This window comes from Amphiprion ocellaris, chromosome 19 (genome assembly GCF_022539595.1).
Source record: "Amphiprion ocellaris isolate individual 3 ecotype Okinawa chromosome 19, ASM2253959v1, whole genome shotgun sequence".
Lineage (NCBI taxonomy): Eukaryota > Metazoa > Chordata > Actinopteri > Pomacentridae > Amphiprion > Amphiprion ocellaris.
The window spans coordinates 5,099,474-5,114,210 of NC_072784.1; the positions used below are offsets into that span (position 1 = coordinate 5,099,474).

Below are 14,737 nucleotides of genomic sequence, written 5' to 3' on the forward strand. Positions count from 1 at the left end.
CAGCAGCATCACTCCCCGGCTCTCCGCTCCTCCGCAGAGCCGAGCAGGAGCGCAGCGCCGCGGGGAGGATGGCCTCAGAGCCGCGCACTCAGCTCCCTCTGCTGCGGTGAATCTCTCTCCCCGCCGTCCTGCCTGGCGATGAGCGGCCGGCAGCTCCCTCCGTGCTACCGGACAGCCTGCACCGCGGGATGCAGACCACAGTCCCAGAGTTGACATCCTGCAGCCGGTAGGTGACGGTCCGCTCCGTCCTCTGATCACCTGCTGCTCCAGACGGCTCCATGGTAGCGCTGCTCCCCGCACCCCACTGCGCCTTTCCTCGGGCTGTTGACTCTATCTGTTGCATTTCACAGGACACCCAGCATTGGACTGTTAGTATTTACACACCGGAGCTGACATTTCTACAATGATCCGACGGCTGTGAGAGAGACCAACACTGACAGAAGTCGTATGATTGGCTGCCCGCGCTACGCATGATGGCCAACAACAACGAGCTACAAGTGAGTTCCCAACTTTTTTATTACTGTCAAAGCTGCTGTGTTCAGGTGGATGTGGATGCAAAGATCTAAGGTGGCTTTTTTTAGCTGCTGTCTAGTGGTGAGAGGGTGTCTGTGATGGAAACACTCTTACAACTTGCCCTCCTTGGATGTCTGATGAGGTTGTGTTCCTTAAAGGGCTCCTCCATTCATTTAGTGTGTGCGTCTGGGAAAATTTGGAAGAAGATAGATTGAAAATAGGTTGCAGAGGCTGATATCCTGTCATTTAGATCCTGCAGTGAGTCCAAAATGATAGATAATTCCCATTACACCTCAAACTCATATCAGTTTAACCCTTTTATGCACAACGTGCGTCAAGAGATACACGTTTTCCATTGATTGTGGGTCACTTTTGACCCATATTCTAACTCATCCAATCTGATCTCAATTGACCAGTAAAATCACAGAATAATAGCCTATAAAAAACCACAACTCCAAATATTTTAGTACAAATAAGTACATTCTGAGAATGTTCACGTTTAAGGAATTATCTTTTTACAAAACATTATGAACAACATGAAATTTCTTAAGAAAAATAAGTTCAGTTTCAACATTATGCCTCAGTTTATCATTTACACATTACAACTTCCAGATCACATTGTTTCTACAAAGGAACACAACATTCAGTCACAGTTATCTGGAAGTGAATGATGTAGTATTTTATTTTATGATCAAAATGACAAAAACCAGACAAAAAAAGATGAAAAACAAGACTAAATACTACAAAAATGAGACGCAAAGCGACAAAAAATGAGACTAACAACACGAAACAACCAACAAAGAGACAAAAATTTGACAAAAAAATTAGAAAACAACAAAGAATGGACAAATGGCAAAAAGTAGACAAAAAAATGGCAAAACCAAGAAACAAAAGACAAAAAAAATAGACAACACAAGTAAGACAAAAAAATTAATAAAGAAAAACACAAAATATCAAAAACAAGACAAAAAACACAAGTCAGAGAAAAAGGAAACACAAAACAACAAAGACAAGAAACAAAATGACAAAAGTCAAACAAAAAACAAGACAAAATATGACAAAAAAATGAGACAAAATTACAAACAAGACACAAAACGACAAAAAATGAGACAAATGACACGAAACAAAACAAAAAAGTGACAAAAAACGGACAAATGACAAAAATTTGACAACAAACAAAAACAAGACAAAATATTACAAAAACAAGACACAAAGTGACAAAAGAACAATGAACAATCTAGTATTTTACTTTAAGATCAAAACAACTTGTCATGGTCTAGAAAATATTTTAAATTTATAGTTTTACAAATTTACTAATTGCAGTCAATGTCTTCTGTGTAATTTTTACATTTTACAAAGTCGTCCCATTTCCTAATATTTAAAAGAATGTTGCCATGTGGTGTTCAGTTATACGCTGCGATATTGAAACGTCCTGCAATTATATATTGACTCAAATCATCAAAATGATATTTTCAGGACAGAAACCTGAGCTTCTACATTTTTACTGAGACTTTACAACAACTCTTTTCCAGATAAAATAACCCTGACTGCTACTGTTTCTGCTCCACTCTTGACCTACATCAGGTTTTCCAAAGTGCATGGCATGAATTCCCCTTTGTGACACAGGTTTTGAGTCAGGGCTGAGTCATGAAGGGTGTCGTGGTGTCTAATTTAGCGGCTTGGCTTACAGTCACCCAGGTGTCAGTTCAGCACAGGACCTGGTGGAGGGAAATGTTAAAAATTAAAGGCAGAGCGAGTGCAGGTTGGGCTCAGCTCCTGCCATCAGTCCGTACGGTACTTTGTGGTTAGCAGCTCCTCCTGTCATGAGGTTAAACTGCCACAGAGAGCAAGCGCAGTTTGTTTTTTAAATGTGAAATACTGTAACTCGGTACGGGTTGACACAGATGAAATAGTTACGAGAAAGACGTGTGACTGATGAGTGACAGCATGTAATCACAACCACTCATGGTTCCTGTTTGAACCTGTGTGGGTTCACTTCCACATCATTCCTGTGACCAGCAAGAAGCAAAGAAGTTTCAAAAATAGCAGAAGGTTTTCCCCAGAAATCAGCTCAGTTAGACCATTCTGTTGCACTCTGACGCTGCTGAATCATTTGTTTTGACTTAAACTTGATTCTTTCCTGGTATTTGGTCGTTTCTCTGAACAGGGCAGGTCCTTCCAGTGTTTCTTGGAAAGCTGCGCTGCTGATGTGGGCATGAGGGTCAAAAGAAACGCTACCAGGGGCATCAATCTCATTTTAGATCAGTCCAATTTGAACTCAAGTGGGCCGAACCAATTAAATCACACCAAAATAACCTATAAATCTCTTCAAATTTTTCCCTTGTTTTAGTGCAAAAAGGCACATTTTGAAAATGTTCACATTTAAGGAATTCTCTTTTTACAAAACATTATGAACAACCTGAAATTTCTTAAGAAAAATAAGTTCACTTTCAACAATATTAAGCCTCAGTTTATCATTTATACATTACAACTTCCAGATCACAGTGTCTACAAAGGAACACAACATTTAGTCACAGTTATCTGGAACTGAACGATGTAGTATTTTACTGTATGATCTAAATGACAAATGACAAAAAAAAGACAAAAGAACAACAAAAACAAGACAAAATACTACAAAAATGAGACATAAAATGAGACAAATGACACGAAACAAAATGAAAAAGAGACAAACTAACAGACAAAAGAGTTACAAAGCGACAAAAAAATGGACAAATGACACAAGAGAGACAAAAAAAACACAAAATGACAAAAACGATTCACAAAACAACTATTAAAGCGAATCAAAAAATTACAAAAATAAAACAAAAAACACAAGAGAGACGAAAAGGAAACACAAAACGACAAAAACGAGAAACACAACGCCAAAAAAAGACACAAAAATCAGACAAAAAAAAAGACCAAAAACAAGACAAAATATTACAAAAATGAGACACAAAATCACAACAGAACAATGAACGATCTAGTATTTTACTTTATGATCAAAACAACTTATCATGGTCTAGAAATTATTTGAAATTTACAGTTTTACTAATTTACAATTTGCTGTTTATGTCTTCTGTGTAACTTTTATACTCTACAAAGTCCTGGACCGGATTGGACCCTCTGGAGGGCCGGTTTTGGCCCGTGGGCCACATGTTTGACACCGCTGGGTTAAAGTAAACCATCGAGACCTGGACTGTACCAACTGGTCTGTTAGAGCAGCAGAAGACGGCTCAGAATCAGCCATTAATGTCTACCATCAGATAATTAATTGGAATTAAACTACAGACCATATAAAATAGTATTTTCTCTCATTTTTATTGTGGCCAAAAGAATTCACTATAACAACATTAATACGATATCTATCAAGTTGCTTTTCATTCTAGAGTGCATTGGGAAGCTTGCAAAGGGTAAATAACCCTGATAATGCCATTTGTGCAAATGTATAATAGATAACTTGCATTTCAGGCTGAGGCACGATGGCCTGACCCATTTTAGAGATTAGGAATCCCCATGCTGCTTCTTTTCCAATTATTATTTTAAAACATGTCCTCAACAATAAATCACTGAAGTACCACTTCAGCAACTTTTTAAAGCAAGGATCAGCCTGCTGGGGTTGTAAATGTTACATATATTCCAAGTCTAAGTTGAACTAATTTGTGGTCGTGCATGAGGATATTTGGAAACCTGAAAGTAAAATGCTGTTTAGTATTACTTCTACTGCTAGCTGTAGAGTAACAGCAGGTAAACTCTTCTGAGAAATAAAATCTCACATGGTGGAAATGCAAAGAAAGTAAAACTATCCAGATCAGCTGAAATTACTAAGTTAAACCACTAAACCACTAATCCTGCAATAAGCTCAAATCACACACAAAAAGTATTGGTTGAAAGTGTGGACTAACAGTGAGTATTACTATACTGAGATGTAGACTAATGTTGACAATAACTGAGATATTGACCTGCTCCACATGATGTCATTTCCTCCTGAAGAAAAGACTGGCCAGACTCCAAGGCTTTCTGAGTTATTTAATATAAAGTAGTCAACAGGTTTACTATAATATCTTTAGAAATAACTTTACATTTCAATTTTACTCAATTGTATATATAATATTTAGTATATAATATTTAGAAGAATCTATCGATCTCTAATAGCTCTATAGCTGGTAAATGCTGCAGTATATTCCTCATTGTCATATGTAATTTAAGTGCATCTTTTTATCTTTACATTTCATTCATCTGTGCTTGTTTTTGCTACAAACCTGTGGTCTAAACTGTTGGAATCTTGAACTTTGTTTGCTGAACAACAGAGGAGTTCAGTGCAACAACCTGATGTGTTTCTGACTGACACACTCAGACATAAGGACAGATACACAATACCACATAATAGCCTGGGATCAGGTTTAGGGTTGATTCATGTCCTGTTGCAGACAGAAGGCGTTTTGCTTTATTCGTTGTTTTGCGTGCCGTTTTGTGTTTTTTTTGTCCCGTTTTTTCGTTTATCCATTTTTTTGTTGCTTTGTAACTTGTCTGCCTAATTTTTTGTTTCATTTCGTGTCATTTTTCTCAATTTTGTAACGTTTTGTGTCTTATTCTTGCAATGTTTTGTCTTGTTTTTGTTGGTTTTTTGTCTTTTTTTTATCTGACTTTTGTCGTTTTGATCGTATAGGGTGTGGCCCACTTGAGATCAAACTGGGCTGAATGTGACCCCTGAACTAAAATGAGTCTGACACCCCTGGTTTGAACTTTTATGGCCACCACTCCTTGCTGACAGCCTGAACAGTTTCTACCCACTGTGAAGACTTCAGTGTCATTGTGTGACAGGCGGGAACTCGTCGTCATCCCTGCAGGCCTGCAGACTGGCGGGGCTGATTGAGATCAAGGGGGCAGCGCTGGTCATGATGATGGGCTGGACCTGTCACAGTGAGCCGAGGCGCATCGGTGTGATGATTGTGCTCGCTGGGTCGTGCTCTTTTTCCTTTATTTCTCTGCAATACATCATCAGGGCTGTACTCGTGCTGACACTCTTCCTGTTCAAGGTCACGTCTGCTCGTCTCACCGAGGGAAACCAGCGAAATGAATCCGTTTTCACTCCATCAGTGTAAAATGTAGCCCAACTACCAGTGCTTCTCGGCCATCTCTCATCTCGTTGCCACTCCTAATGTCATTGATTTGCAGCCTGTTGATCTGCCGTCCCGCCTCCTTCCTCGAACGGCTGTAAGGAATGCAAATCAAGCCTCCCTGCTGAGGGTGTGAGCTCTGCACCGAGCCGAGAACACGACGTACACTTTGAGGTAGCTGCACACTCTGCAGCCACCCTCTCATGAATTCTTTATTTCTGTTGGTTTCCTGTAGTTATTATCTGTAAGAGGGGAGGTCAGAGGAGTTGCTTCTTCTCTCAGTGTCGAAGGGTAAATGACTTTTCTATCGATCATCCGAGAGAGTGGAGGCAACTTCTTTAATGGCATCTGAGGACTCTGAGAACACAGTGGTCCCTCGTAATATCGCGGTCTCACTGTATTGTGGATTTTTAAATTGCATTTGGTGTCACGGATTTTTCGCTATATCGCGGGATTTTGCAGTAAATAAGTATTTTTATATATTTATTATTGTAGCAATCTGCGTTGAATGACACTAGAGAATGATATCTGGCTTTTCTGCACTCTGCAACTGGCCAGTGCTTTTATTTTGACACTACATAGCAGCAGGAAGTCATCAAACACACTCCACTTCACACTCACGGTCCTGACAACATAACACTTAACCAAACTGAAACCAACTTGGAATCTGAATATTCGGATCTCAAAATAAATATTGGGATACCACCGTAACGACCGGATATTCCAGATATTCCGGATATTCGGGTCCAGCCCCTGACCACTGACTCACAAACACATCCGGCCGAGGTAGTGTTATCATAGCCAGCGATGTGTTGCATCACACTCGCAATATGTGTGTCTCCAGCTGCCACTGCTATGGATAATAGGATTAGGAAGACTGCGGACCTCACTCTGTCTCTGACCTCCTTGGAGGAGGGTAGCATTAGTGCCCTCAGTCACCAACACAGGCTCAAAAACACATGCGACAACCCCCCCGACATCCACGGCCTCCTGCCTCAATCCAGGATTACACTGTGTATGCAGGAAAAAATGTGCCTGTCTGCAGACACATCAGTAGACGAGCTTACGACGGCAGCTTTGATGTGTTGATGGGACACCTCAATGGAAACCACTGCTAAAACCGTTGGGTGCACTAAGATCTCTCATTAGGGTGCACTCGAGCCGTCCAAAATACATTGATATCTTAAATGCCACTGCAGGAGAAAAAAAAATAAGAACGTGAAATATTCAATCAGGCTTGGATTGTGTGTTTCAGTGCAATAGCTGCCCTTCCTGACCATTCAACAGCCCAATCTCTATTCAGCTGACCAGTCTAAACACCAGCTGTTGTTGCTATATGCCACCAGCCTCTCAGAGGATTAGTTATCACTGACACCAGGCCAAAAGATAGAGAAAACAACTGCAGGCTAAAGGGAGACCGTAAACATCCTCTAGCTGCTGGTTGTATTGCTTCTGTGTGTGTTTCTAAGCTGGTTGTGTGAGTATTTTAGAGCTTTAAGGGATTGTGGTATTACATGATTGAAGAATGTGCTGCTAAGAACAAGTCAGAGAAACAGTGCGGCATGTTTTCAGAGCAGAATATCATAGTTTTCATCTGGAAATGATAATTCTGTCAGGATTGTGTGTGAATAGGAAGGTCACAAAGGAAGGGAGGCATTTAGGAGACGTGTGTTCCTCTGAGAAGTGAGCACTGATTGGTGGCTAAAGTAGTTTTGTAATGCCAGAAAGCAGTGAGGCTCAGCGGTGCTTGTGAAATGGCTTAGACTGTGATTTTTGGCCTCTGAACGAGCATTAAAGGACAAACAGAATGAGTGGAGCTGAAGCTGATGAAGACGCACGTGATATTTTGATTTAGTGAGTTCCATAATTGACTAATAAACAATAAAAAAATGAATGGATTAAGAAAGCAACTCCATTTAGTAGCTCTTCTGTAACTTTTGAGCATTTTACATTATTTCCATCAACACAGATCATGCAAATTGAATTTTTTTCCTGAGGAGTTTGAGGTTTTGTGCTGACTTGAGCTGTTTTCTCAGCTGCTGTTTCCAAAGTATAGATTTTCCTTGATTCTCACATATTTAACCCTCCTGTTGTCCTCATTTACTGGCACCAAAAATATAGTTTCCTTGTCTGAAAAAAATCCAACAATTCAGCAAAGAAATTCCCCAAATTTCTGAAAATTTGCAAAACCTTCAGGAAGAAAATTCTAATAATTCCTCAAAAGTTTCCCTTAAAAGTTTTATTTTTAAAAAATCCCCCAAATGTGGCAAGAAAATTCTTGTAAATATTTTCAAAAAATGAGTAAAAATCTTGCAAAAAATCCTAAAAATATCTAAAATGATTACATATATATCAGTAAAACTTCTATTATTTTTTTAAGAACATTCACAAAAAATCTTTGTCCTGCAGGTCAAAATTGACCCATTTTAAAGTTTGAAAATGTGGAAAAAAATATATTTTCACGGTGAAACTTGTGATGTCCACATTTTCAACATTTTTGGGAAATCTTTGAACATTTTTTGTGGAAAAAAAAAGAAATGTTAAAAAATGTTTCTTTAAGAAAATTCACAAAAAAATCAACCAAAATCCAGTGAATTTCACTGGATTTTGGTTGGTTTTTATGTGAATGTTCTTCAAGAAAATATTAGAAGTCTTACTGATATATATGGAATCACTTTAGATATTTTTACAAATTTTTTGGAAGATTTTTACTCATTTTTTGAAAATATTTACAAGAATTTTCTTGCCAAATTTGGGGGATTTTTTTTTTTTTTAAATAAAACATTTAAGGGAAACTTTTAAGGATTTGTTGGAATTTTCTTCCTGAAGGTTTTGCAAGTTTTCAGAAATTTGTGGAATTTTTTTTTGCTGAATTTTTGGATTTTTTTCAGACGAGGAAACAATATTTTTTGGTGCCCATAAATGAGGACAACAGGAGGGTTAAATAGACTTTGATGATACTGAAGGAGACCACAAAACCTGAAAAACCCACAAATACAAACTACTGTGTGTAACTACTCTGGTCTGATCAATAGAAGGCCACACATCATCCAGATGTCTTTTAACATTTATTTGCTCTTCGGTCAGCCGACACCGTGAAAACTATGAAAATTAACGACATACAAACATTTCAGAAATATACAAAGTCTCACAAAAATGTCTCTAATTAGATGGATTCCAGAAAGTCTTTCAAGCTAGTTTTCTGTAATTAGACGGATCCTGCACACTAGCTTGCGACAACACTGTATTAAACCGTCCAAACAACGCACTTCAACAAATAATGGCAACAAATATGAAACTAAATAAAACTTAGAAGTCACGGTTACTGTGTGCGCCTCTCAGACCAGGCAGAATAGTTAGGTTTTTTTATTAGTTAGGTGTCTTTTCCTCTCCTCTCTGGAAATGTTGGCGTTTTCCTCCCACAATCCCACATGTGTGGCCCTGAACTAAACCACGGTCATGTGACTTGTTTCATATTACATCATATGAACATTGCAAAACAGTGTTAGATCTTAAGTCAAACATCAGTTTTTAAAAGTGTACATTTACCTTTCTTACCATCCTATTTATTGCGTTTTTAATTAGTTTTAATTAACCTTATGAACTCAAACATTTATGAAATGAAAAACAACCAACTTGAAATCAGAAATTCCAAAATTGCTGTCTTTTGGACTGCTACACTTGTTCTGATCCCTGCTCCTGCCCCTATACTGCTTCTTCTTCCAGTCTGTCTTCTGTCTTCCTGTCTCCTGTGTCTCTCTGCTTCCTCAGTCTTCCACCTGCCTGCAGTCTGATTGCAGTAATATGAATCAGCTGCCATAATCAGCTCATTCACCTCACCTGTTCCCAGTTCCACCTCACAGTATGAAAGCCTGGTTCTTTCAGTCACACTCTACCAGATCATACACTGTTAGATCCCTGCTTCCCGCCACACTCAGATCTCTTTACGTGGACTCTATTCCCTGCTTCACCTTCAGGTGACAATACCACCCATACCTAGCTCTTCCCCCTGCATATTCCACTGTTCTCATCTTTGTCTCCAAGTCTGCTGTACCTGTTTTGTCTTCTGGTTTGCTCCCTGTTAGTCTAGTTTTCCCCCGTTGTTGTGAGTACCCTGTCTTGTTTCCTTGATTAATTATTCATGCTTTATATAGTATTATGCTGATAATATATATATATATATATACGGTTTGTCCTAATTGAATATGTCTCTGATGTGACTGTCTGAGACGAAGAAATGTTGTTTTTTATTAGCACACATCACATGCTGATGACTTCTATTCATGCCATCATGTTATACACACATGGTGAAACACAAATGCTAACACATTTTGACTCATCATGACTGTTAGAAAAGGAACGCGACCAGCCAGACAGTGCTGTAAGAAATCAGTGGACGTTTGTGAATTCTGTTAGGTGAAGTCTTCATTTCTTTAAACCATGGCAATATTTCCATCTTTGATGTGTCTAATCTCCACAAAAAATGACACATTCCCATTTCTACTGCAGACCTGCAGTCAAAAATGCTGAATTATAGAGTCAGAGCCCTTCTCTGATGCTGCAGGTCAGTATGTTTTTATAAAACGTGCATTGCACTGTTTTGCAACTAGTTGGAGATGAAAGTGATTGAATGTGTATAGAATAAAGATATGTGTCTGATATTTATATATTTTATCTAATTTTCATAACGGCTATAATGTTCAGTTTGTGTTGTAACAGTCTTAGAGACTTTTCCATTCATTTGTATGATCATTTTATTGTAATTTACTGACTGGTAGGCTGAGCTGTAAAGCAACTTTTTGAGGTCAATCAATAGATATTTAAACAACAGACAGAATAAGACGCCTTCACTCTCCTGCACTGCAAGTTCTTCTGAAACGTGGAGGGAGAGCCCAGCAATAAATTAGATCTCAGAGTCTGAATGTATATAATAACTTAATGTTGTTTGAAATGTGGACACAAAGAACTATAAAGCGACCGAACATTAAGCCCACTTCATAGAAAATATAAGTATATGTAGTCTGGATCATCATTCAGAGAGAAAATACCAGCTGAGTTTTTCTATTTTGTCAATGTGATTTAATTCAGTGAACAGAAAGACTTCACACAGTTCAACGGCACCACAGACTGCCTCTAATATGATCATAAAGTGAAATCCACACTTCTCTCTGGCAGGTACAGCAAAAAATTGAGCAGCAAAGCCTTTATGAAGGTAGGAGTTATTGCAGGAGACACAATAAATAGCTGTTTGGTTTCTGACAAACTGTCACCCGAGTGCTCAAGTTGTCTTCCTTCCACTGCAGGGTTTGATCTCATAGCTTTGGTTGACCTTTTGGTACCAACATTTTGCAGAAAAGTTAGTAACGGCTGCAACCAGTCAATCATTCAATCCATAATCTTGATTGGTGGTGTAAACTCCAGGATTTAGCACTGGGCAGCTGTGGACCACTAGTTTTAATAATGTGTCACAACCTGAGATACAGAGGAGCAGCGGTGAGGATGACATGCTGTTTGTAGAGACTGAAGTAGAGTAGAGAAACCTGGGCTGTATGACCTGATTGTGGTTCCACCTGAGGCACCGACATGAGTTATCCTGCCGCCGTTCAGAGGTCATGTGATAGCCTGCACAGAGCTGAGGCTTCATGGGAACGACGACGCACTCGGCCATGATGCCTCCCGAGACACTGGGCTATCTGTTCTTTCAGCCTAGAGGCCATAAAAGTGAGACAGACGGGAGGAAAACAGCTATTATTACCTGCTCAAGACAGAGAGACAGAAGTAGTCACAGAGTAGCCCAACGACAAGCCCTGCCTTCAAAATGTAACCTACACTGCAGCTATTGTTGTTATTAAAGTCTCTGAGGCTGGATTGCTGGAACAGTGAGAGAATAAAGCACAAATAGCAGCCAGGTGCCATTGTTAGTTTGGCTTTTTTTCACCCGGCATTAACAATGCACGGGGTACGGTGAGGGTTGTAACTGGAGGAGTATAAATAGTTGTTAATGAATAGAATGAAGCGTCTGCAGAGGGGAAATCCAGAGAAGGGAGAGTTCCAAGGAGGTGTATGGCTGCTAGTTTTGGTACTGAGGCAGTTGATGGTGACAGTTGAAGTGAAGAGCATTGATCTTCTTGTTACAATGCAGCGTTCTCCTGGGAAACTTCATGTGAAAGTTGCTGTGACACGTACCACCCACTCAGACGATGTTGCAGAACCAGCACTAGCCATGTCCCGATCCTAGTCTTTTAACCTTCGTGTCGTCCTGTGGGTCAAAATTGATCCGGTTTAAAGTTTGAAAATGTGGGAAAAAAATAAAAAAATTTCACAGTGAAACTTCTGATGTCCACATTTTCAACATTTTTGGGAAATCTTTGAACATTTTTTGGTGGAAAAAACAAATGTTAAAAATGTTTCTTAAGAACATTCACAAAAAAATCAACCAAAATCTGGCGAATTTCGCTGGATTTTGGTAGATTTTTTTTGTGAATGTTCTTAAAGAAAATATTAGAAGTTTTACTGATATATATGGAACCACTTTCGATATTTTTAGGACTTTTTGGCAGATTTTTACTCTTTGAAAATATTTACAAGAATTTTCTTGCCAAATTTGGGGGATTTTTTTTTTTTTTTTAATAAAACTTTTAAGGGAAACTTTTAAGGAACTATTTGAATTTTCTTCCTGAAGGTTTTGCAAATTTTCAGAAATTTTTAAAACTTTACAGCAAAATATGGAATGAAGCACATTTTTAAATCATAAAATCAACAGTATCAAGACATTTCTTTACCGTAAATGAAGAAAATGTTTTACCGTGATTTTATGGGAAAGTTCTGGCAACCACACCGGCCGGAATTTTATAGAAATAACAATTTTTTTCCAGTGCAGCAACCCCAGGAGGCGGTCCGTCTAACTACGGGTAGTTACGTGTTAGCAAGCATAGAGTATTGTAGGAGTTTAGCTAGCAACAGGCACCATGACAAAGACTACTGTGATGCTTAATATCATCCAGCCAGAGCTTGTGTAATTTATGGCAAATGTCCCAAAACAATTTGTGATTGATGTAAAAGATTGGCTTAGATTAGTGCTGATATTGATCACCTAAGAATGCAATGATTGATCCTGATCCCTGACATTGGCTTGGTGCACCCCTACCAAGAATACACCACACCACCCCCAGTCATAAACTGCAAAAACTGCTCAGAAACGGCTCGAGGAACACAACAAACAGGCCAAGGTATTCACCCAGTCTCCAAACTCCCCAGATTCTAATCTAATCAAGCATTGGTGGGATGTGGAGGAATAATACCAATCAATGGAGGCCCAAAGGACCACTTCCATTTCTAGTGTCCTGATCCCAGCCCAGAGGAACCCCCAGAGGTCTTGTGTCCATTTTCTGGTGGTTCAGAGCTGTTGTGACTGATCAGTGTAGCTTCTAGCTGCTGCCTCTGATCCAGCAAACTAGATTACATAGCACAGTTGCTTTCACGTCTCTAATTTTGTGCTGATTACAAAATACAGCTTGGTATTTTTTCTGTCTAAATACACAGCGACTTTCACATCAACACATATCCCTTTTTATGTTTTTCTTACCTTCAACAACTGCACAAAAATACCAACAATGAATTGATCCTGCAAATGGGCATTATGTGTGTGTCCAAAGCTTCTTTCACAAAGACCGCCGTCATTGTCCAGACTGTTGCACTGCGTGACATTCTCCTTCATTACCATGAACAAACATGCTGTCGTTTACTTTGAGTTCTACCCACGACACACATTGTGCATTAATCCACTGCTGGAAATACTCCCCAACAGATGCATTATTAACTCCTGTTTGAGCCATTTTTTCAAAATGAAATTTGTGAAATGCACCTAAGTACATTAAATAAAAGGACAGCACAGTTGCATAAATGTGTATAAGCAGCTGGACAAATCAAAAAAATCTAAAAACTCCTGGCTCTGTGCAGATGAGCAGCTTCTCTCCGTGTACTCCTATGACCTTACTAATTGTTCTCAATAGCCATTATACTGTAATTAAGGTAATGCAAACATGTAAACATGTGTGCTGCTTGCGTGTTTTTATTCCTCTTGTGAGTGCAATGCTGTCGTAATCATCAGCATCAGTAAAGAGGGATAATCATCGACATTATAGAATGGACCTCTTATCCCCCTCAGCCCTTCTGCCATAATCATTTTTAATCTTCCTCGTCCATTACCATCATGCCTGCTCAACCATTCCATCACATAGTGGGTTGTTTCCGCTCCCCGAGTCCCCTCCTAATATGCTAAGGTGACTGGTTAGCATACTGTACAGAGTGTCTGCCATCAGGCCTGTCAGAGAGATGACATCCTAATAACCACAGATTTAAACACATGGGTTTGATTTTCTGGTGAAATCTCCAGCGGACATCCGTGCATGATTTACACAACATCAGAGTTTGGATTTGTCCCAGACAGTGGGGGGAGATAGTAACGGATAAAATCCTGCTGCAGCTGTAACTCATTCATGTTTTAGGCTGTTGGGTTTTTGGTGAGATTTCTGGGCTGTAAGATGCTCAGTTATAGCATCCAAGAAGTGACACAACACTGAAACTCTTTAAAACACTCTGTCTTCAAAAAGTCATCAGAGTCTGATAAGAATCATGTTTATTCAATACAGAGGCTGTAAGAACAAACATGAGCAAAATCTCGGGATTTTAACTGAATACACAAAGCGTTAAATCGTCTTATATACTCATACAGACTTCTTCTAAACACTCCTCTTCCGTTCTGGAAGGCCACAACCCACCCTCTTATGACCAAATCAGGATGTACATGATTTATCAAAAGTTAAAGCACCTCCTCTTTTTTATTTCTGCTAGCTTAGCATTATTTCTGCTTACCTCAGTGTTACCTAGGTTTCAATTCACAAGTGCAGATGAAGAGAGGGCATACACTTCAGGTCCCATGCCTTATACGGCCTCCATGGGTTTCCGTTTGGGTTACCATTTTCCACAGGAATATTCAGTGTTCTCATAACTTCAGTTGACACGTTAGGTCTTCCAATCTTATCATTGTTAGCTCTTAAATTTGTTTCACACATCCTTTGTCTAATTTTATCATTTGTTCAATCTTA

The 14,737-nt window shown here is 39.1% G+C and overlaps 1 protein-coding gene across 2 annotated transcripts in view; it reads left to right on the forward strand.

Moving 5' to 3' along the window:
• Window positions 1-14,737, forward strand: part of pkn1b (protein kinase N1b) — a 51,613-nt gene continuing 36,876 nt past the window's right edge. Inside the window, exons 1-2 of one of the 2 annotated variants that reach the window (XM_055005365.1) lie at window positions 1-226; window positions 351-497. In XM_055005365.1, the coding sequence (XP_054861340.1) occupies window positions 471-497 (27 nt within the window). In that variant the 5' untranslated portion in view covers window positions 1-226; window positions 351-470. Of the gene's footprint in view, window positions 498-14,737 lie in introns of both variants that reach the window. The other variant, XM_055005364.1, reaches the window with a different exon arrangement.